This window comes from Piliocolobus tephrosceles, chromosome 9 (assembly GCF_002776525.5).
Source record: "Piliocolobus tephrosceles isolate RC106 chromosome 9, ASM277652v3, whole genome shotgun sequence".
Lineage (NCBI taxonomy): Eukaryota > Metazoa > Chordata > Mammalia > Primates > Cercopithecidae > Piliocolobus > Piliocolobus tephrosceles.
Genome location: NC_045442.1, coordinates 69661243 through 69685775, shown reverse-complemented (window position 1 = coordinate 69685775; position 24533 = coordinate 69661243). Strand labels below are relative to the sequence as shown.

At 42.8% G+C, this 24533-nt stretch overlaps 1 protein-coding gene and 1 non-coding gene across 2 annotated transcripts in view; one reads left to right on the top strand and one right to left on the bottom strand.

Annotated features, from left to right (window-relative positions):
* Nucleotides 1-24533, top strand: part of CFAP70 (cilia and flagella associated protein 70) — a 109932-nt gene that overhangs the window by 66592 nt on the left and 18807 nt on the right. Inside the window, exons 21-25 of the mRNA XM_023204963.1 lie at nucleotides 17800-17958; nucleotides 18786-18907; nucleotides 20429-20581; nucleotides 21632-21793; nucleotides 23522-23611. Coding sequence (XP_023060731.1) covers nucleotides 17800-17958; nucleotides 18786-18907; nucleotides 20429-20581; nucleotides 21632-21793; nucleotides 23522-23611 — 686 coding nt within the window. The remainder of the gene's footprint in view (nucleotides 1-17799; nucleotides 17959-18785; nucleotides 18908-20428; nucleotides 20582-21631; nucleotides 21794-23521; nucleotides 23612-24533) is intronic.
* Nucleotides 17282-17384, bottom strand: LOC111537992. Its single transcript, XR_002730172.1, has one exon. It is a non-coding gene; the product is annotated as a U6 spliceosomal RNA (small nuclear RNA).

Sequence of the window (24533 nt, the reverse complement as noted above, 5' to 3'; positions counted from 1 at the left end):
GTACTGTGGACATTCATCTACAAGTCTTTTTTTTTTTTGAGATGGAGTCTTGCTCTGTCACCCAGGCTGGAGTGCTGTGGTGCAATCTTGGCTCACTGCAACCTCTGCCTCGCAGGTTCAACCAATCCTCCTGCCTCAGCCTCCCAAGTCGCTGGAACTACAGATATGTGCCACCACACCTGGCTCATTTTGTGTTTTTAGTAGAGACAGGGTTTCACCATGTTGCCCAGGCTGGCCTCAAACGCCTAACCTCAGGCGATCTGCCTGCCTTGGCCTCCCTAAGTGCTGGGATTATAGGCACGAGCCACCACGCCCAGCCTCTTGTTATTTTTAATATGGATTTTGTTAGTAATTATTTACCCCATTCAACTTGCATTTTGTTTATTTGCATCCTCTGCCTTTTTCTCTTGATAAGTCTTGACAAAGTCCTAACATAATCTTTTCAAAGAACCAGCTTTTGGTTTTGTTACTCTTCTCTATATATGTTCTTTAAATCATTGATTTATGCTTCTAAAGTTTAAATGTTTCTCTTTATTTTTTTGAGCTTGAAATGTTGCTCTTTTTCAGTTTATGTTCATCATCTTTATGTAATCATATCAATTTTTTGTTGTAAAATCAATTCTATTAGCCTGGATTTAATGTAAAGTAGAGCCTGAGTCAAGAATTTAATGCTAATACTTTAATTAGAAGAGTTCATTTCAGTACAGCCAGAGTGAAGAAAAAATGGTATGAGAGGCAACAAAGGCTATGAACCAATATAAGGTGACATCTTATGTCTACATTAGCCATTTCATTATGATAAACTGCAAAGAATGCAGCTGGTTGCTTTGCAGGTAAACTTGCTTAGTCTTGTGGGACATCTCCAAGCATTCAGGCTGTACAGGGAAACCATGATTCTGAATAATATGGGAAGGAAGAAGGAAGGAGAATCTGATCTTTTGTCTCTTCTCTTCCGTTGGTCAAAATTAATCAACTGTGGAATTAATTGCACCCATACTTCCAAGTTTTATAGTCTGGTCCTTTTGGTACCTGCTTGGGAAGTCATATGCCATACCCTAAAGTGTAGAATTTTGTCCCATCCAGAAGTGGTGGGAAGAGCCAGGAACTCCGATTATGTGACTGGTTGAACTAACTGTCCAACCAAGGGGTCGGGGAGGGCCTGGCTCTCTTTGGTGAAGAAATAAGTAGCTCCTAGGTAGTAGACCTCCATGAACCCAAGTGCTGGCAGTCAGCCTTATCAGCAGGACTGTGACTGGGCCTCTCATAGAGAAGCAGTTGCCAAAGTGCCTGATACAGAGCATGTACCTGAGGGTCCAGAAGACTATGGCATTGACAGAACCTGAGATTTATTAGACAGGTAAGACACATCAGTATCAATGTTTATATTATTATTTCTATAAACATACTATTCTCTGCTGAGCCACTTTCTGTATTTTTTTGTTCTTTTATAGCTTTATTTTTCCAAGAACTAATAATTGCCTAATTTATTCAGAAAACTTAGTGTTCTGTGTTCCTTTTGCCTTTTTCCCCACATGCTTCAAAAGTATTGTCAAGTGCCCATCATTATTTTTGATATGTTTGACCGGGCATGGTGGCTCACACCTATAATCCCAGCACTTTGGGAGGCCGAGGCGGGTGGATCACCTGAGGTCAGGGGTTCAAGACCAGCTTGGCTGATATGGCGAAACCCATCTCTACTAAAAAAACAAAAATTAGCTGGGTGTAGTGGCGGGCACCTGTAGTCCCAGCAACTCAGGAGGCTGAGGCAGGAGAATCGCTTGAACCCGGGAGGTGGAGGTTACAGTGAGCTGAGATTGCAGCACTACACTCCAGCCTGGGTAACAGAGCAAGACTCCGTCTCAAAAAAATAAATAAATAGATAGATAGATAGATAGATAGATAGATAGATAGATAGATAGAGATATGTTAAAATGCATCAGTCCATTTTTCCCCCCTAGAGATACTTCTTCCTCCAAAGCCTTCTATCTTCCTTCTTCAGTTCTCAGTGCTTACCCTCTAGGCCTGATGGGTAACTCTTCTCCTGGGACGTTCCTTTGCTGTGATTCTGAAAATCTCCTTTAACTTCAAGATGCATCGTTTCTTGGATTCTGTGCCTTCCTCTTTCATACTTTGCTTCCTCATTTTGGTGGAGCACATCCTCCAGTAGCTTCCTAAGAAAAGTACTTGAGTAATAAACATATTGAGGCCATGCATGTATAAAATAAGTTTATTCTACAATACACATTAATAAATAGTAAAATAGAAAAAATATATTTGCCTCTATCACCTAGGATTAACAATATTTTCCTACATAATCAAAGGATCTTTTATTCATACACATAAAAATGTAGTCATGTACCACATAACGTTTCAGTCAATGATGAATCGTGTGTGACAGTGGTCCCGTGATATTATAATACTGTATTTTTACTGTACCTTTTCTATGTTTAGATACACAAATACTTACCATTGTATTATAGTTGCCTCCAGTATTCAGTACAGTAACAGCCTGTACAGGTTTGTAGTATAGGAGCAATAGGCTCTGAAATTCCCATTTCATCACTTTTATTATAGTTTACTGTTCTCTGATTAAATTTTTTTTTTTTTTTTTTTTTTTTTTTTGAGACGGAGTCTTGCTCTGTCGCCCAGGCTGGAGTGCAGTGGCCGGATCTCAGCTCACTGCAAGCTCCGCCTCCCGGGTTTACGCCATTCTCCTGCCTCAGCCTCCCGAGTAGCTGGGACTACAGGCGCCCGCCACCTCACCCGGCTAGTGTTTTGTATTTTTTAGTAGAGACGGGGTTTCACCATGTTCGCCAGGATGGTCTCGATCTTCTGACCTCGTGATCCGCCCGTCTCGGCCTCCCAAAGTGCTGGGATTACAGGGTTGAGCCACCGCGACCGGCCTAAATTCTTAATCTGACCTTTATCTTCTTGATCACAGTGACTGTTGTTGGGAACAGGCCTCCAAATCGGGCCATAAACTGGCCCCAAAACTGGCCATAAACAAAATCTCTGCAGCACTGTGAAATGTTTGTGATGGCCATGACACCCCACCCTGAAGGCTGTGGGTTTACCAGAATGAGGGCAAGGAACACCTGGCCCACCCAAGGCGGAAAACCGCTTAAGGCATTTTTTTTTTTTTTTTGAGATGGAGTCTTGCTCTGTCGCCCAGGCTGGAGTGCAGTGGCTGGATCTCACCTCACTGCAAGCTCCGCCTCCCGGGTTTACGCCATTCTCCTGCCTCAGCCTCCAGAGTAGCTGGGACTACAGGTGCCCACCACCTCGCCCGGCTAGTTTTTTTGTATTTTTAGTAGAGACGGGGTTTCACCGTGTTAGCCAGGATGGTCTCGATCTCCTGACCTCGTGATCCACCCGTCTCGGCCTCCCAAAGTGCTGGGATTACAGGCTTGATAGCATGAGTGATCTGTGCCTTAAGGACATGTTTCTGCTGCAGATAACTAGCCAGAGCCCATGCCTTTGTTTCCCCTAAGGCATACTTTTAGTGAATACATAATCTATAGAAACAATGCTTATCACTGGCTTGTTGTCAATATATATGTGGGTAAAACTCTGTTCAAGGCTCTCAACTCTGAAGGCTGTCAGCCCGAATTTCCCACTCCATACTCTGTATTTCTGTGTGTGTGTGTCTTTAATTCGTCTAGTGCCGCTGGGTTAGGGTCTCCACAACCAAGCTGGCCTTGGCAACTGTAAAGTTTGTGTCCCCACCTCCTGTGGCACTATTTATATTTTCTCTCCTTTTTATTTGTTTTGGTTCATATTGTCAGGTATCCTTGTGTGTCTGGTTATTTTTAAATCATATATAGGACACTCTGTTGGTAAACTAATTCAGTTTGAGGGATCAAGAGGATTTGAAGATGACTTATAATTCCTCTGAAGGCCTATTTCAGTTTCATCCTTTAGAGTGTAGCTCTTTGGTGTCTCAACTCAAATTCCTTTTGGTGATCATTGTCTACCAGTGTCTACCATACACATCCTTAAGAGTCAATCAGAAGTAAAGTGGAGCCTGCCAGACTCCCAGTCTCACCCTTGAGACTCATATACCCCTGCAAGAAAATATAGTTTCAGGCTGGGCGCAGTGGCTCATGCCTGTAATCCCAGCACTTTCGGAGGCTGAGATGGGTGGATCACCTGAGGTCAGGAGTTCGATACCAGACTGGCCAACAGGGGGAAACCCCATCTCTACTAAAAATATAAAAACTAGCCAGGCATGGTGGTGGGCGCCTGTAATCCCAGATACTTGGGAGTCTGAGGCAGGAGAATTGCTTGAACCCAGGAGATGGAGGTTGCAGTGAGCCAACACAGTGCCACTGCTCTCCAGCCTCAGTGACAGAGTGAGACTCCATCTCAAAAAGAAAAAAAAAAGTATAGTTTCAAATGATGAGCTGAAACCCTGGGTTTCTGCATTTCCTAGATTTGAGCTTAGAGAGTCTATCTGGTTAGCTCTCTGGTACATTCAAGCATGTTTTTAAAACATATATTTTGTTCACCTTTTCTGGTTGCTCTCAATGGGAAATTGGTCTGAATGACCCAGTCAATAATTGCCACAAGCAGAAGTCCTTCCCATCTACTTTTCTATCCTTCAAAGATTTTTTGATATTTCTTGTAGTTGATTTTTCCTCTTCTGTTTTCTTCATCTTTGTAGTTTTATACATTTTAAATTCTCATTTTAGTGAGATTTTCTAAATAAGAATAAGGAAATATATATATGTAACCTATCTACCCTGTTTAACCGGAAGTCTCCATCTTCTTCATCTAGACTCATAGCCCATGTCCAACACATTCTTCTGTTGGTAATTCAAAATAGCCCAATCTCTTGCCTGCCTTCATTTAACCTAATATTGTATTTCTCTACTTCCATATATCACTAATAGAGCAATGTACATGTGTTCCATTTAATTTGTCTCAGTTTCTTATATATCTTATTTACCTACCTCTTGTAATTTAGTTTCCATTCTATCAGCAGAAGTCACATTTATAAGACTAATGTTCTATTTACAGTAATGGAAGCAGCATGAAGTGGTGTGGCAAACTCTCTTACAAGGTGCAAGTATAAAATATTTTTTAAAACAGTAATTTGAAAGTGGGCCATCTGGTCTCTGTCATAAGTAATCAACTCTGCTACGGTAATGTGAAAGCAGTCATAGATAATGCATTTAAAAATGGATGTGATTGTGTCCCAAAACAACTTTTTAAAATACATATAGGTGGCAGGCCAGATATGGCCCATAGGCTATAGTTTGCAGCTCTGTCCAGGAACCACTAAAAAACAAACCGCAGTTAGATATTGTTTCACGTGTCCGTGTGAGGAGATCACCAAACAGGCTTTGTGTGAGCAACATGGCTGTCTGTTTCACCCGGGTGCAAGCAGGCTGAGTCCGAAAAAGGAGTCAGCAAAGGGTGGTGGGATTATCATTGGTTCTTACAGGTTTTGGGTTAGGCAGTGAAGTTAAGAGCAATGTTTTGGGGAGAGGGGGTGGATCTCACAAAGTACATTCTCAAGGGTAGGGAGAATTATAAAGAACCCTCTTAGGGGAGATTACAAAATACATTGATCAGTTAGGGTGGGGCAGAAACAAATCACAATGGTGGAATGTCATCAGTTAAGGCTATTTTCACTTCTGTGGATCTTCAGTTGCTTCAGGCCATCTGGATGTATACGTGCAGGTCACTGGGGATATGATGGCTTAGCTTGGGCTCAGAGGCCCGACATTCCCGTCTTCTTATATTAATAAGAAAAAACAAAATAGTGGTAAAGTGTTGGGGCAGCGAACATTTTTGGGGGTGGTGTGGAGAGATAATGGGCGATGTTTCTCAGGGCTGCTTCGAGCGGGATTAGGGGTGGCGTGAGAACCTACAGTGGGAGAGATTCAACTGAAGATTTTGAGGTTAAGGAGTGATATTGTGGGGTTGTTAGGAGCATTTGTCATATAGAATTATTGGTGATGGCCTGGATGTGGTTTTTGTATGAATTGAAAAACTAAAGACGGCCGGGCGCGGTGGCTCAAGCCTGTAATCCCAGCACTTTGGGAGGCCGAGACGGGCGGATCACGAGGTCAGGAGATCGAGACCATCCTGGCGAACACGGTGAAACCCCGTCTCTACTAAAAAAAATACAAAAACTAGCTGGGCGAGGTGGCGGGTGCTTGTAGTCCCAGCTACTCAGGAGGCTGAGGCAGGAGAATGGCGGGAACCCGGGAGGCGGAGCTTGCAGTGAGCTGAGATCCGGCCACTGCACTCCAGCCTGGGCGACAGAGCCAGACTCCGTCTCAAAAAAAAAAAAAAAAAAAAAAGAAAAACTAAAGACAAGGTCCGAATAAGGAGAAAAACAGGTATTAAAGGACTGAGAATTCGGAGTACCCAGGACATCTAATTACAGAGTGTCAAAGGGGGTTCAATGTAATTATTTGCTTGGTTGGCGAGTTTTTGGGCTCTATCCTTGAGTTGTTTGTTTGTTTGTTTAATGTTGTCATATACCAGGCCAGATTGATTTAGGTAAAAACAACACTCTTCATTTAAAAATATACAGAGTCCTCTTTTTTTAGCAGTAAGTAAGTTGAGGCCTCAATGATTTTGGAGGAAAGAGAAATGCAAAGCCAGCAATTGTTTGTTAAAGGATTAGAAACGGCTAGGAGAGAGTAACTGAGATTGATATTGTGGTGGAGATAGCTGGGGAGAGGTAGATGGTGGCATAAGAACAGGAATGAGAATAAGGTTAAGTATAAAAGTAAAGAATAGCCGGGCACGGTGGCTCACGCCTGTAATCCCAGCACTCTAGGAGGCCGAGGCAGGCGCATCACGAGGTCAGGAGATCAAGACCATCCTGGCTAACACGGTGAAACCCCGTCTCTACTAAAAATACAAAAAATTAGCTGGGCATGGTGGTGGGCGCCTGTAGTCCCAGCTACTCAGGAGGCTGAGGCAGGAGAATGGTGTGAACCTGGGAGGCGGAGCTTGCAGCGAGCCAAGATTGGGCCATTGCACTCCAGCCTGGGTGACAGAGTGAGACTCCATCTCAAAAAAAAAAAAGAAAAAAGTAAAGAATAGGACTTCATCAGGGTGAAAGTATTGGAGTGTACTTTGTTACTGAAGATCTATCCACTTAAAGAGAGACTTAAGGGTGGCAGTTTGAGGTAAAACCAGGGGCCACTAAATACCAAGAGCCTGAGAAACTGCTTGGGAAACCAGGGGCCACTAAATACCAAGAGCCTGAGAAACTGCTTGGGTGATTTGACTAATAAAGGCCAGTCCATTATCAGACTGTATAGAGGTGGGAAGACCAAACCAAGGAATTATGTCTGACAGAAGGGAAGAAATGACCATGATGGCCTTCTCAGACCCTGTGGGAAAGGCCTGTACCTATCCAGTGAAAGTGTCTACCCAGACCAAGTATTTTAGTTTCCTGACTCTGGGCATGTGAGTAGAACCAATTTGCCAGTCCTGGGCACTGGCAAATCCCCGAGCTTGATGTGTAGGGAAGGGAGGGGGCCTGAGTAATCCCTGAGGAGTAGTAGAATAGCAGATGGAACACTGAGAAGTGATTTCCTTGAGGACGGATTTCCACGATGGAAAGGAAATGAGAGGTTCTAAGAGGCAGGCTACCAGCTTGTAACCTACATGGAAGAGGTTATGAAATGACGACAGAATAGAATGGAAGGAGATATTTTCCTTGGCCCAAGAACCATTTGCCTTGTATGGGAAGAGATAGGTGGAAGTTTCAGCGGGGGAGTAGGTGGGAGTGGCTGGATGAGAAGGAGAAAAACTGCCATGAGGGATAGAAGTTGGAACGCTAGCTGCTTTTTTAGCTACCTTATCAGCATAAGCGTTGCCCTGAGAGATGGGATCTGATGCCTTTTGATGGCCCTTGCTGTGTATGGACCTTTGGAAGTAAAGCGGCCTGGAGAAGAGTTTTTATTAAAGAGGCATTAATGATGGAGGACCCTTGCGAAGTGAGGAAACCTTTCAGCCCATAAAACAGCATGATGGTGCAGGATATGGGGTCAGTATAAATATTGACGCGTAGTCCTTTTACAAGAGTGGGGGCCTGAATTAAGGCAATGAGTTCGGCTTGTTGAGAGGTAGTGGAGGGGCATAGAGCAGTAGCCTCAATGGTAGATGTGGAATTATTATAGCATAGCCTGCCTTTGCTGGTATGTGGCGATTAGGCCTGGTGGAACTACCATCAATAAACCAAGTGTGATCAGGTGAGGAACAGGAAAGAAGGAAATATGGGGAAATGGAGTCCATGCCAGGTGGATCAGAGAGATACAGTCATGGAAGTCAGGTGTGGTATCAGGAATAATGTGGGAGGCTGGATTGAAGTCCAGGCCAGGAACAATGGTAATTGTGGGAGACTCAACGAGGATTGAGTATAGCTGAAGGAGCCGGGGAGCAGAAAGTGTATGTGTCAAGTGTGGGGAAGTTATGAGAACTGTAGAGAGTGAGTTGAGCATAGTTTGTGATTTTGAGGGCCTCTAAAGTATTAGGGCGGCAGCAGCCACCACATGCAGACATGAGGGCTAGGCTAAAACAGTAAGATCAAGTTGTTTGGACAGAAAGGCTACAGGGCACGGTCCTGGCTCTTGTGTAGGAACTTCAACCACACAGCCCTGCACTTTGGCTATGTGTAATGAAAAGGGATTGGGATGAGTTAGGGAGAGCTAGTTTCGTGGCAGCTTCTAGGGCTGTTTTTAAGGAACAGAAAGAAGAGTGGGGAAAGGATTTAGGATCTGTGGGGTCAGCTAGGTTTGCTTTTGTGAGTTTACATAATGGTTTAGTCAGGATGGTAAAACTAGGTATCCAAAGGTGGAAGTACCTAACCATGCCTAGGAAGGAAAAGAGTCCATCAGGGTTAGCTGAGTATTTACCTAGGTCTATTTTAATTTGCTTTAAGTATGAGAGAGAAAACTGTATGTGCACTCTGGCTGGGCCAAATTCTCCTCCTCCCACTGCTTGGAGGGGGCATAATCAGGGAATATTGGAACTCTGGTTCATTGTTTACCCCTTTGTCTATCCCCTCATTGTTTTGGACCGAATGGGTTGAAGAGGGGTCCTTATTAGTTGGGGAAGGAGTCAGGGGGGCACTGGGGAAGGGAGGTAGACTCTGAGGGCTTCCTGGAGGGCATAAATCACACTTTTTACATAATTGCGAATTTTCTCTTAAAGAAAAGAAAGTTTGTACATATGTCACTTCACTCCATTTGTCTTCTTTTCTACAAAAGAGATCTAACTGTAAGATGGTGTTATAATTTATACTTCCCTCAGGTGGCCAGGTTTCTCCCCTTTGACGAGGATATTGTGGCCAGGCGGTACTGCAGAAGAATATAAGTCATTTCTTTCTTAGCATCTGAGGGTCAATTGCTCCCAATTCTCCAGAATACATCTTAGGGGCATTTTTGCCTTGGGGGGAACATTTCCCATCTGAAAAAAGAACATAGGGATGCCAGCACCCCTAGTCATTTTCCGATGAGCATTAGCCATAGAGCGTCCTCTGTGGTCCTAATGCTTATTCCTTTCCAGGGTGCGTAACCACCCATGGACCTCTGGTTATCGGATTAGTTATGCTCACCGATGTAGCAGTCCTGCACCTGGTTTCCCACCTCTCTTAACTACAAAAAAAGGGGTCCAGGCTACTGGATTCTAGTGGTCCTTTACCAGCGTGCCCAACATTGCCTTTGCGCTCAGGGGTGAGTTCCTTTCCAGGGTGTGTAATCACCCATGGACCTCTGCTTATCAGCGGATTAGTTACGCTTCCTGATGTAGCAATCCTGCACCTGTTTTCCCACCTTGACCACAAAGAAAGGGGTCTGGGCTGCTGGATTCTGGTGGTCCTTTACCAGCGTGCCCAATATTGTCTGTGCACTCAGGGGTGACTCCTAGAGCTGAACTGGGCTCCTATTTCATAACAAACCAGCTGCCCCATCAAGATGCATTCCTATAAACAACAGTTCTTATGCAAATTCATTTCAGAGAGGGTGTAGCTAACCTTCTGAGTCAGGATTGAGATAGTCTTTTGATTCTGTAAGTGCTCTAAGGCTTGGCTGAATGCAAACAGCTCGCACATTTGAGGAGACCAATTATTAGGCAATTTTTTAACTCTGCTTCCACAAGAGTCTCCATATCAATTACTAGATACCCATTGGGCTTTTTTCTCCATCACCTGGGAGGAACCATCTATCATCCTGTCCTGAAGGGAGCTTCTCCTGGGTCTGGTCAACCTTGTATGGTAATTAAGATTTAAATTCTGTTGTTTTGTAGAAGGGGTTCGAGTTTGGGAGATGCGCCGGACACAGTCAGCAGGGAGAGCACGTGTGTTTTCATGAAGAATTATGTCAAGCTAGGTAATGGATGAGGAAGAAATTTGGGCTTGACTGAAATAATGGGGGCTGTCCATGAAGCCTTGCGGCAGTACAGCCCAGGTAATTTGCTGAGCCTGATGGGTGCAGGGGTCATTCTCCAAGTGAAAGCAAAGAGAGGCTGGGACGAGGGGTGCAGGGGAATAGTGAAAAAAGCATCTTTCAGATCAAGAATGGAATAGTGAGTTGTGGAGGAAGATATTGAGGACAAAAGAGTGCTTGGTTGGGCACCACAGGGTGGATAGGCAAAACAGTTTGGTATAGACAAATTGAAAGTGCCATTCTCTGGCCACTTGGAACAACTGTCGAGTTTGTGCTGGGGCCAAACGGTATTGCAGAAGAAAATAAGATGCTTAGATTTTAGGTCAGGCGAGAGTTGAAGAGGTTTTAAGTTCTTAAGAACACAGGGTAAGGGAGAAGAAGGAGGAATGGCGGGTGGAAGGTTGCCCATAGTGAAGGACGCAAGTTTAAAGAGAAGGGTAGAGACACAGAGAAGAGGGTGGGGAGCAGCCCTGGGCTGCAACGTGGATGAGCAGCCAAAGCAGGCGTCCCCGCAATTGACTTGCCACCAACGGAACGTGGGTGAATGATCAAGGCAGGCGTCCCCGCGGAGATTAGACACCAATGGAACGTGGGTGAATAATCAGAGAGGCGTCCTGCAATGATTTAACACCAAGGGAAGGCTGCCTTCCCGAATCCGTGACTGGCGCCGGAGTTTTGGGTCCACGGATAAAACGTGTCTCCTTTGTCTCTACCAGAAAATGAAAGGAATTGAAATTAACAGAAGAGAGAGATTGAAGGGTGGCATCAGGATTGAAAGGAGAAAGAGGTTGAGGGATACTGAGAGAGGTTGGAGAAGAGTAATAAGAGGTGGCTTACCCGATTTAAAATTGGTGAGATGTTCCTTGGGCTGGTTGGTGTGAGGACCCGAGGTCATAGGTGGATCTCTTCACGGAGTGAAGATGAGGACAGCGGACTGGTCTCCTGAAGGAGTCCCACTGACCCGGGTCTTCGGCACCAAATGTTTCACACGTCCATGTGAAGAGATCACCAAACAGGCTTTGTGTGAGCAACACAGCTGTTTATTTCACCTGGGTACAAGCGGGCTGAGTCTGAAAAAGGAGTCAGCAAAGGGTGGTGGGATTATCATTGGTTCTCATAGGTTTTGGGGTAGGCGGCGAAGTTCAGAGCAATGTTTTGGGGAGAGGGGGTGGATCTCACAAAGTTCATTCTCAAGGGTGGGAAGAATTATAAAGAACCCTCTTAAGGGTAGGGGAGATTACAAAGTACATTGATCAGTTAGGATGTGGCAGAAACAAATCACAATGGTGGAATGTCATCAGTTAAGGCTATTTTCACTTCTGTGGATCTTCAGTTGCTTCAGGCCATCTGGATGTATACGTGCAGGTCACTGGGGATATGATGGATTAGCTTGGGCTCAGAGGCCTGACAGATACACTCTAATACACTATAGATAAGTCAAAATGGGATACTAAAAAATGTTCACATAATTCACAGAAGGCAGAAAAAGGAAAATAATAGAATAAAAAGCAGAGAGAACAAATAGAAAACAGATAATAAAATGACAAACTTAAACCCTAACATAAATAAATACTATGGTAGGCTGAACAATGGCTCCCCAAAAGATGTTCATGTCCTAATCCCTGGGACCGGGGAATATTACCTTATGTAGCAAAAGAGACTTTGCAAATGTGGTAGGGAATCTTGAAATGGGGAGATTATCTTGGATTGTCTGGGTAGGTCCAATGTAATCACAAGGGTCCTTATATGAGAGATGTGAGAGAAGTCACAGACAAAAAAAGACAATGTGATAACGGAATCAGAGGGCCAGAGAAAGATACTTGAAGATGCTATGCTTCTGGCTTTGAAGTTGGAGGAAAGGGGCTACAAACCAAGGTATATAGGTAGCCTCTATAAGCTGAAAAGACAAGGAAATAAATTCTCCCTTAGAACCTCCAGAAGGAGCTAGCCCTGCCAAATCTTGACCTTAATCCAGTGAAACTGATTTCAGACTTCTGGCCTTGAGAACTAACTATAAGATAATATGTTTGTGTTGTTTTGAGCTACTAAGTTTGTAGTAATTTATTACAGCAGCAGTAGAAAACTAACATAATTACATTCAATGGAAATTGTCTAAACATACAAATTAAAAGACAGAGACTGGCTTTAAATAGCAATTTTAAAAACCTCAACTGTGTGTTGTGTACAGGAACCTTATTTCAAATCTAATGATATAGGCTGAGTGTAGTGGCTCATGCTTGTAATCCCAGTGCTTTGGGAGGCTGAGGTGGGAGGATTGCTTGAGGCCAGGAGTTTGAGACCACCCTGGAAAACATAGTGAGACCCTGTCCTCAAAAATCCTCAAACAGTGATGTAGATAAATTAAGCATAAAAGGATAAACAATAAGAGCTTATGAACCAATAAGAGTAAGCTGGAGTAGCTGTGTTAATATTAGACAAAGAAGACTCCAGAGCAAAGAAAATCAGTTGAGACAAAGAGAAACATTAAATAACAATAACAGGGTTAATTCACCAAGGAGACATATCAGTTCTAAGTGTGTTTACACTAAACAACACAGCTTTGCAAGATAATGAAGCAAAAACTATCAGAGCCGAAGGGAGATGCAGACAAATTCATATTTACATTTGGGTGTGTCTCACCCCTATGTCATATCAATAGAAAGATAACAGGAAAATCTGGCCAGGTGTGGTGGCTCTTGGCTCACTCCTATAATGCCAGCACTTTGGGAAGCCAAGGCTGACAAATCACTTGAAGTCAGTAGTTTTGAGACCAGCCTGGCCAACATGGCGAAACCCTGTCTCTACTAAAAATACAAAAATTAGCTGGGTGTGGTGGTGCATGCCTATAATCTGAGCTACTTGGGAGGCTGAAACAGGAGAATCGCTTGGACAGCGGAGACAGAGGTTGCAGTGAGCCGAGATTGGGCCACTGCACTACAGCCTGGGCAACAGATCAAGACTCTGTCTCAAAAAAAAAAAAAAAAAAAAAGAAAACAGGAAAATTTCTAAACATTTAGAAATGATCAATACATTACTAAATATTCCTCTAATGAAAGATGAAGTCACAGGGAAATTTGAAAATGTATTGAACTGAATGAAAATAAAAATATAACTTATTACCTGGGCACAGTGGCTCATACCTGTAATCCCAGCACTTTGGGAGGCCGAGAGAGGCAGATCACCTGAGGTCAGGAGTTCAAGACCAGCCTGGTCAACATGGTGAAACCCCGTCTCTACGGAAAATTAAAAAATTAGCCAAATGTGGTGGTGCGCACCTGCAATCCCAGTTACAGGGAGGCCCACGCAGACCCTGTTTTAACGTCCTTTTGGCAGCAGACTGTTGTTGTGTCCCATACGTTCAGGTCTCTGAGCCAGTGTAGAATCCATCATGGTTTGGTGTGGCCCGCCTGGGACTGTGATATTGGCATAGTTTTTTGTGTGTGTGTGACATTAATGTTTTGTCGTGTTCATTCCTTTCTCCGAATCCTATCATTGTGTTCTTGCAGCTGTGTAATATGAATGGTGCAGTTTTAGATACGTGTGAGGGGGATTTTCAGGGTAAGCTGGCCCTGGCCTCGCCTCTCCACCCTGATAGCTAGCCAGGCCAGCTGCCCAATCCTCCCCTCTGCTCCTCCTCTCTGCATGTGGCTCAGACCATCCACATGGCTACTTCATTCTCCAGCCTTCCCCAGCCTTCCCAGCCTCAGCAAGGATGAGTTGATCCATGAGCTTATTTGGTTTTGGGGGATCCCTGGCCTTTTTTTTCTCTTCAGTAGGAGGAGCTGGGGGAGAACCCAGTCAGCCCCTTTTCCCCACCTTTTCTTTCGCTAGAATCATGTCGGTATGTCCACAAGTACCCAGTGTTTAGCTTCCATTTATAAGTGAGAACTTGCAGTATTTGGTTTTCTGTTCCTGCATTAGTTCGCTTAGGATAATGGCCTCCAGCTGCATCCATGTTGCTGCAAAAGACATGATTTTGTTCTTTTTTGTGCTGCACAGTACTCCATGGTGTATATGTACTGCATTTTCTTTATCCGGACCACCATTGATGGGCACCTTAGCTAGATTCCATGTCTTTACTATTGTGAATATTGCAAGCACATGTGTCCTTTTGGTAGAAAGATTTATTTTGGATATGTACCCAGCAATGGGATTGAAACTCTATATTCAATGACATGACATCGGTAGCTTGATATTGGCCATGGTAGGAAAATTTACATCATGGAAATCAGCAAACCAGGCTCCACACACACCCCTGACAGCCAACAGTTAAATATTTACCATCTCATCACTGGACATATAGGATAACTTCAAGTTTTTGGAAATATGCACTTCTAAATAAGCCACAGGTCACCAAGGCAGGCAGATCACTTGAGGCCAGGAGTTCGAGACCAGCCTGCACAAAATTGCAAAACTCCATCTCTACAAAAATTAAAAAAATATATATATATAGCCAGGTGTGGTGGCATGTCTGTAGTCCTGGCTCCTAGATGGGAGGATCATGTGAGCATGGGAGGTCAAGGCTGCAGTGAGCTGTGATTGTGCCACTCCACTCCAGCCTGGGTGACAGTGAGAGTCTGTCTCAATAAATAAATACTTACAGATCTAAATAAATAAATAATCAACCCAAAGGTCAAAGAATAAATCACAAAGGAAAATAGAAAATAGTTTGAACTTGTCGGGCGCGGTGGCTCACGCCTGTAATCCCAGCACTTTGGGAAGCAGAGGCGGGCGGATCACGAGGTCAGGAGATCGAGACCATCCTGGTGAACATGGTGAAGCCCCGTCTCTACTAAAACTACAAAAAAATTAGCCAGGTGTGGTGGTGGGCGCCTGTAGTCCCAGCTTCTCAGGAGGCTGAGGCAGGAGAATGGCATGAACTTGGGAGGTGGCAGAGCTTGCAGTGAGCAGAGATCACGCCACTGCACTCCACACTCCAGCCTGGGCGACAGAGCGAGACTCTGTCTCAAAAAAAAAAGAAAAGAAAATAGTTTGAACTTAATGGTAATGATAGCAAAACAAATCAAAATGTGTGGGATTAGCTAAATTATTTTCTAGGGAAAAGTTTATAGCTATAAATGCTTATATTGGAAAATAAGAGACCTCTAAAATCAATGATCTAAGATTCTACCTTAAGAAGCTAGAACAAGAAAATCCAATTAAACCCAAAATAAGTAAAAGGAAATAAATAATAGCCCAGAATAGAAATCAATGAAATAAAAAACAGACAAAAATAGAGACAATCAATGAGACCAACAGCTGTTTCTTTCAGATCAATGAAACACATAAATCTGATCAGGAAAAAAAGAAGTCACATTACCAATATCACAAATGAGAGAGAGGATATCACTGAAAATCTTATAAATATTAAGAAGATAATAAGGAGAAGTTATTAACAACTTAATGGCAACAAATTTAACAACCTAAATGAAATGTATGAATACCTTGACAGACATAAACTAACAAAGCTTAGGAAGAAACAATCTGAATAGCCCTATATCTCCTAAGGAGGTTAAATGTGTAATAAAAACCTCTTACAAAGAAAACTTCAGGCCCAAAAGGCTTTATTAGTGTATTTTATTAAATATTTAAGGAAGAAATAATTCCAATCATACCACATGTTCAAAAAATAGAGAAAAAGAGAACAGTAATCACCCTGGTATCAAAACCAGACAAAGTCATCCCAAAGAAAGAAGAGTACATACAAATAACTTTCATAAGCCTGGATACAATACTTCTTTATTTATTTAATTTTATTATTATTTTTCTTTTTAAGAGACAAGGTTTTGTTATGTTGCCCAGGCTGGTCTCAATCTCCTAGCCTCAAGTGATCCTCCCACCTCAGCTTCCCAAATAGCTGGGATTATAGGCATGAGGCACCACACCAGGTTAGACACAATAATTCTTAAATATTAGCCAATCAATTTCAGCAACATATAGAAAAGATAATATATTTAAGCACGTTGTAAGATCAGTTTCACATTTGAAAATCAATGTCATTTACCACTGGGATAGCTAAAATTAAAAAGATTGATAAGATAAATTTATAACAAGGATGTGGAGTAACTGGAACTGGTGAGAATGCAAAATGGTGCAACCACTTGAGAAAACTGGTAAGTTTTTTCTTTTTTTTTCATATACTTACATGGCCTTCCAATAAATGGCAATTTTTAAAGGTTATTTTTCTTTTCTATTCTCTTTTTTTAAGGCAGAGTCTCGCTGTGTTACCCAGGCCAGATTGCAGTGGCAAAATCATGGCTCACTGCAACCTCTACCTCCAAGGCTCAAGCAGTCCTCCCACCTCAGTCCTTCAACAGTGGCTGGGACTACAGGTGTGCAACACCATACCTGGCTAATTTTTATTTTAGTAGAGATGAGGTCTCACCATGTTTCTCAGGCTGGTCTTGAACTCCTGAGCTCAAGCTGTCCTCTTACCTTGGCCTCCCAAAGTGCTGGGATCACAGACGTGAGTCACCTTGCCCAACCTCTTATTTTTATTTATTTATTTTTTTTGAGACAGAGTCTTGCTCTTTTGCCCAGGCTGGAGTGCAGTGGCACAATCTGGGCTCACTGCAAGCTCCACCTCCTGGGTTCATGCCATTCTCCTGCCTCAGCCTCCCGAGTAGCTGGGACTACAGGTGCCTGCCACCATGCTTGGCTAATTTTTTGTATTTTTAGTAGAGATGGGGTTTCACCATGTTAGCTAGGATGGTCTCGATCTCCTGACCTCATGATCCACCCGCCTGGCCTCCCAAAATGTTGGGATTCCAGGCGTGAGCCACTGCACCTGGCCCCAACCCCTTATTTTTTTTATTGATATATAGTGTTTGTATGTATTTATGGAGTGATATTTTGTTACATGCATTTAAAATGTGGATTGCTTCAGAAATCTGTGAGTCATCCTTGTGCAGGGCCACGCTAATCTCTGTGCTGTTCCAGTTTTAGTATATGTGCTACTAAAGTGAGGACAAAATTGCCAAGTTTTGAAATAAGCTTAAACATACAAACACATGCCAGCAGTTTCAGTCCTAGATCTTAACCCAACTGAAACAAACATATCCTTGCAAAGATCTGTATGCAAATGTTTAAATAAAAAGATTTATTTACTTAAATAACTTAAAATAGGGATCTGTTTGATATTATCATGACTTGGACTAGCAGCACGGTTGTACGGGGGGGATCACAGTGACAGAAACTGTTTTGTCAGTTTAGCTTGTACTCTTTAAATTATTCAAAAATATAAACAAGTCTACCAAACAAGTCTGTCCTTCATGAAATATTTAGGGAATATGTTTCTTATGCTTTGCAAAATGTATCTCTTACAATAACCTTTAAATACCCAATGTAAGAAGTTTTATTTTTCATTAAAATTTAATCTGTTTAGGACCAGGAGCTGCATTATCTATTCTAGACAAATTTCTTGAAGAATCCTCCAAACTGCAGTCTGATTCACAAGAACCCATTTTGACTACACAAACTTGGAATCCAAATGTAAACCAAAAACCATCTAACACATTTATCAAGGAGATACCAACAAAGAAAGGTAACTAGAAATAAAGATTTCCACTTGGAAGAGGGGCATAAGCTAGACAAGAATGAAGACTCTTATGATGATGAAATGGCAATCCTGACTTGTTTGAAGTTGATAACTAGGCTCTGAAATCCAAACTCAATAGTGTAACTCTCTCAGTAAGCAAGGATTTTGTATTTAGCTCACAGAAGTAGCCAACTACAGACCTATGATTTCCTAACAGTTCTTCATTTTTAAAAAACATCTACAAACTGTGTTTCACCTTCAAGAAGATCTGAATACTTTTTAAAACCTTTTTATTTGGTTGTACTTGCATTTGGAACCACAAGTAGATTTACCTTGAGAACCTTTGAGTTCTCCTTTTTGGGGACCATTGCTAGAGAGCAGTCAATTGCTTTCTAGATTATGATCCCTCTCATGTATATAAGAAGACTCTCTGCTACGTGAGTGTATTTGAATTTCTTTCTTTCTTTTTTTTTTTTTTTTTTGAGGTAAGAGTCTTGCTCTGTCGCCAGGCTGGAGTGCTGTGGCGCGATCTTGGCTCACTGCAACCTCCGACTTCCTGGTTCAAGCAATTCTCCTGCCTCAGCCTCCCAAGTAGCTGGGATTACAGGCACGTGCCACCATGCCCAGATAATCTTTGTATTTTTTGTAGAGATGGGGTTTCACTGTGTTGGCCAGGATGGTCTCAAACTCCTGACCTCATGATCCGCCTGCCTCGGCCTCCCAAACTGCTGGGATTACAGGCATGAGCCACTGCGCCCGGACGAGTGTGTCTGAATTTCTGACACTTTTTCTATTATATCCAATCTTCAATCCTTTTAATGTAATGTTTTCAGAAGCATCAAAATGTCAAGATTCATCAGCTCTTCTGCATCCCGGCCTTTATTATGGTGTTTCTCAAACTACCACCATCTTCATGGAGACCATACGTTTCTTGATGAAAGTCAAGGCTGTGCAGGTCAGAATATTTGGAAAAGGGCAAGTAGATGGAAAGATTTTAGCAAACTCCTTATTCTATCCATAATGGTATCTTTCAAGCTTAGATATTTGTGAAATAGAAATCAAACATGCTTTTGAGAGCATACTTTAAGCCTAACGGGAAGAACATCCAAACATGAACCACTCTTTGCACATGGCAGCAGAAGACCTCACTGCAAGTTCTGCTCCCTGTAGAATACCAACAGAGCTAAATCAGACTCTAAGGCATATGTTGCCTGATATCACTTTATTATGGGTATTCATTTTGTGAGTGTTGGGGATTCACAGAAGCCAAATCCTTCCCTTCTTCCCTTCTAGGTTTGATCCAAGTAGAAACATACACAGTACTATATTGGGGAATAAAAATATTAGCTTATTTTTGTTGGTAAAACTGGGCTGGAGAATGTAACTGGTCCCACAGTTGACTTACCCATGCAGTCACAGGTAGAGCAGCTGAAGAACTGAAGTCTCCTCTCAGAGAGGAAGAACATCCTAGGTGGTCTGCCTATCACATGGGAAACAAGAAGTATATTCATGAGCAAGCAGTAGGAGAGAGCAAGATACAGGAGCCAAGAGTGTTTGGTTTTGATCCTGCCAAGTGCATGCCCTACTCGAGGGCAGGCAAACTCAAGAAAGGGCAAGAATTATCAACTAGGTGGGATTGAGCCATATTAAGCAGGAGCCTTTAACACATTAACCCTCCTCAAAATAGAAACAGACTCTCTTCTTCCACAGCTAAATAAGTCATTAGCACCCCCCGGTCAGAGACCCAGAAGGCAGGTAGAAAAAATAGCTGCGTTCCCTCTAGTATTCTCCTAAAAAGATATAAGTGTAATGTAGAATTTTTTACATTATAGACTGAGATGGGAACAGTTGGAGATGAAAAGAAGGATTTACCTTCAACTTAAGAAGTGTATCTAACTTTGTTAAATTTGTAGGTCTTATAAAGTGTAAAAAGCAAAGATTTGGCCAGGCATGGTGGCTCACCCGCATAATTCCAGCACTTTTGAGAAGCCAAGGCAGGAGGATTGCTTTGAGGCCAGGAGGCTGCAGTAAGCCAAAACACACATTTATGTTTCTAAGATTTCAAGTCTAGATTGTTAGAAAGGCAGTTTTACCTCACTTAAGTTTCCTTACAATGTCAACTGCCTGAAAATGTTACCTCCTTTGTAAATAGGGTGGTTGATGATGTGCCTTTGTCTGCTGCATAATAAATACAGTCTAACACTCACCTAGTATGATGACTAGCAAGATCAGAGTTGTACAATATTGCAAGTTATTCACTTGGAAATGTCTTCATTTGGTGACTAGGTGAATAGCTGGTAATGAAACTATGAAGTGCAGAATGTTTGTAATTCACTCTTTACCTTTTGAAGTTGAGGATAATTATTTAATTCTGTAATACATTTCTAGTTGTTTATTATTAGAGGCAGAATCCTTCAACCAGAAAAGATACAATGCAGCCATTTATATGCTCCTTATAATCTGATTTTCCTTGCAGTATGTGCACAGAGTGCTTGCACATGAGCTGTTATGCCCTCAAGGAGGCCCCAGCTGTGAATATTACTTGGTGCTGGCCCAGACACACATTCTTAAGAAGGACTTTGCCAAGGCAGAGGAATACCTTCAACAAGCAGCCCAGATGGACTACCTGGTAATGACTTTTGCTAAAGCCTCTTGAGTCTGGAGAAGGGGCTTTATTTAAAGGTAGTGATGCCTCCCAGTTACTCGGGAGGGTGAGGCAGGAGAATCGCTTGAACCTGGGAGGCGGAGGTTGCAGTGAGTGGAGATTGCACCATTGTGATTTGTTTTTCTAAGACCAGCCCAGCGGGCGCAAAAGAACCAGCGGGTAGGCAAGTGTAGGAGCAAAACTGCAAGTTTATTTTGGTAACCTAAGGTGTTGGGGGAGAAGTCTGTCGGCCTCCGGCGAAGGAGGCCGGCAGAGTCCCCCCGTGGGGCTCTCGGACAGAGTTCCCACAGTCCCGACATCCCGACAGGAGTGGGGCTGTGAGAAGGCCACGTGGCTCAATGGCCAAAAGCGGCTTTTCTAGGAGTGGGAGGGCAATAGGCGGGGCACGGGCGTGTCGGGGGCGTTCCGCAGGTGCGACCAGGTAAATCTTGGTCTCTTCGGATTGACGTCACCTGGCGCATGCCCAGTTGGTCTGCACCTTCCCGGGTCGCCTGCTGCATTTTTGCGCGCCTGGGAAAAGCTGGTGAAGAAGAACCCGGAAGCGCACCATCTTGCCTCCGTTCGTCCAAACACATTGCACTCCAGCCTGGGTGACAGTGCAAGACTCCATCTGAAAAAAATAAAAATAAAGTAATCATGAGTTTTGCAAAGGGCAGAGAAAAGGATATATTTAGCTGATAGTGTTTATTTCAGTTTTTCTAGATTTCTTCTATTTTCTCATGTGAACAGTATCAGGGTTATGCTTGAATGTTTTTCTTAATATTTACTCCACACCCAAAATGGCTTTGAAGAATGCAAGAAAGAAATCTGAGGGCAGACCTAGAAAAATGTCTCCCAGTACAATTAAATGGTTATGGTTCTGAGTGCTCTTAGAAAAAGAAAACAGTTGATCTGAAAAAGAAAAGAGAAAGGAAATGGACTTAATCTATCTAAATTTAAATGTTAAACAAAGATCATCAAGGTACTTTTACATGCTACCTTATCCCATATACTACTTGTTTTTCACTTTCCCAGAACCCCAATGTTTGGGGCCTGAAGGGCCATCTCTCTTTTCTGAGTGGAAATCATTCTGAGGCCAAAGCATGCTATGAACGAACCATTAGCTTTGTAGTGGATGCTTCTGAGATGCACTTCGTCTTCCTGCGGCTGGGGCTCATCTATCTGGAAGAGAAAGAGGTGAGGGGTAGAGGATGGGGAGTAACCCCATGGTCTGGGACCTGATTGTAATTCAAGCATTCATATCCATCTGTGTGGACTAAAAATAGTATTATAATAATGACACTTTTACATCCAAAGGTAAAGTGACTTGCCCAACATCAGACAACCAGTAATTAGTCGAAGCAGCATTCAAACTCAGGCAGGCTGAAACCAGAGTTTGTGATTTTAACCATTATGCTACTAAACAGTTCTTAAGAACTCAGTAAATGTTATGTTAGCTAAAACTGTATTCTCAGTAGTAGAAACGTCCTTAGCTTGACTTACCTAGCAGAAGGTATCATGGACTTCAAAAGGACTTATCTCCAAACTTTCTCCTAAACACAAAGGGTTCTATTTAATCTAGCTGAGGCTAACCCCATTCCATAGGGCACTCTGACCTGACCATGGAAGCAGCCCCTCCCCATATTTTGGGAAATATTCCGAGTTCTTTGAAAAAAAAACAAACCTTTCTTTTATGTAAAATTTCAATACATACAAAGCAAACAGAATAGTAGAATGAACCACCATGGACCCATCATCTCACTATAACAATTAACATTCTGCCAAAGGCCTTTTGACTCCCCTGCTTTTGTTTTGACTTTATTGTATTTTTCCCGTCAGAACACCCAGTTGTCTTTTTATTTAATATTCAACAGCAACAAGAAATTACAATGCTGTATGATGTAGTGGAAAGCTCACATAGGCTTGACAGAAATCCCTATCCCACTGTAGTGAAGTATATAAGGAAAAGTTCTCTTTCTGATGTCATTGAAAGCTGCATCGCCGGGCGCGGTGGCTCAAGCCTGTAATCCCAGCACTTTGGGAGGCCGAGACGGGCGGATCACGAGGTCAGGAGATCGAGACCATCCTGGCTAATACGGTGAAACCCCGTCTCTACTAAAAAATACAAAAAACTAGCCGGGCAAGGTGGCGGGCGCCTGTAGTCCCAGCTACTTGGGAGGCTGAGGCAGGAGAATGGCATAAACCCGGGGAGCAGAGCTTGCAGTGAGCTGAGATCCGGCCACTGCACTTGGGCCTGGGCGACAGAGCGAGACTCCGTCTCAAAAAAAAAAAAAAAAAAAAGAAAGCTGCATCTTCAGAGCACTGCTGACTTAGGCAGACCCTGGGCAAGCAGGTCTTAGGCTGTTTGCTGAGGCTCAGCTATAGATGCATCTCATGTTGGAGGTACAGGACAAGAAATTGTCCCTTCAGGGATATGTCCTTTGAAAGTTTGTCTTTTGAGTTTTTCTAAAATTCTAAGATCTTTTACAACAAAGGGAATAGATTTCCAGAATGATGAGGCTGTATCAAGTACACCTTTTAGTCCAGAGATTGTATGTTTGTCATGCCACCACATGATGTTGCATTTAAGTGAAAGAGGGTAATCCATGAAGTCGAGGTGGAATTCAGATAATCATGATGGTTGCCCCCGCTTTCAATGTAACTCCTTGCCTCAACTCTTATAGAGACTATAAATATCTTTGGAACTACTTCCAAGTGAAAGTCTGCCCTTTCATGTGATCTATCCATCTCCTCTAACCAATCTTCTTACAATAACTCCCTTAAGGTAGACGTAAAAGTACAATTAAAGGTCTTGCTTAACTTAGATTGTTCTGGAGAGCAACTATCAGAGATCCCATGATCATCCCAGCAATACGGGGTTTGAAGCTTCTGGAATAGTAGCTTAGTAGTGCTTTCTTTCTACAGTATGAAAAGGCAAAGAAAACCTACATGCAAGCCTGTAAGAGATCACCTTCATGCCTTACCTGGCTAGGACTGGGAATCGCCTGCTATCGGGTAAGAGGATGAAGGCTTGAGACTAGGGCTGTGCATACAGCTGACCTTGATTCCTTGGCCTTCCAAGCATCCTGGGAGTTTGTAATGACGTTGGAATAGCAATCAGGGCTGTCTGCTGTAATGAGAAGTTGTTCTTCACAGGTGTTCAGCAAACTGAAGGTCATTTAACTCTAACTAGAAAAATAAAAGATCTTTTAAAAAAATCCCAGAAGGCCGGGCGCGGTGGCTCAAGTCTGTAATCCCAGCACTTTGGGAGGCCGAGACGGGCGGATCACAAGGTTAGGAGATCAAGACCATCCTGGCTAACACAGTGAAACCCCGTCTCTAATAAAAACCATACAAAAAATTAGCCGGGCGTGGTGGCGGGTGCCTGTAGTCCCAGCTACGCAGGAGGCTGAGGCAGGAGAATGGCATAAACTCAGGAGGAGGAGCTTGCAGTGAGCTGGGATCCGGTCACTGCACTCCAGCCTGGGCGACAGAGCAAGACTCCGTCTCAAAAAAAAAAAAAAAAAAAAAAAATCCCAGAAAAACCTGAACCAAGAAGCTATATCATAAAAAAATTTCATGTTATTTGGTATAGACACTCTTTTGTGATATTATCTGTAAGAAAAAGGTGATATGGGAGATGAAGAATCTATTCAAATCAATTAAAGAAATTGATTGACACTTACTAAGCACTGTGACCCTTCGATATGGAGGAGGAGTTGCTGTAGCTTCTGGTAGAAGCTTTTGCTCTGCTTCTCCTAAAAACTCTTTACTTAACCTTCCCTCATTTCCTCCAGTCTTCAAAGAGGCAAACATCCTCTTGTTCCTGCCTAATTTCTTCAGGTGTATTATTGATTCCATGCCTCTCCTTTTCTTTGAATACCTTACTCATTTATTTATTTATTTATTTATTTATTTATTTATTTATTTATTTATT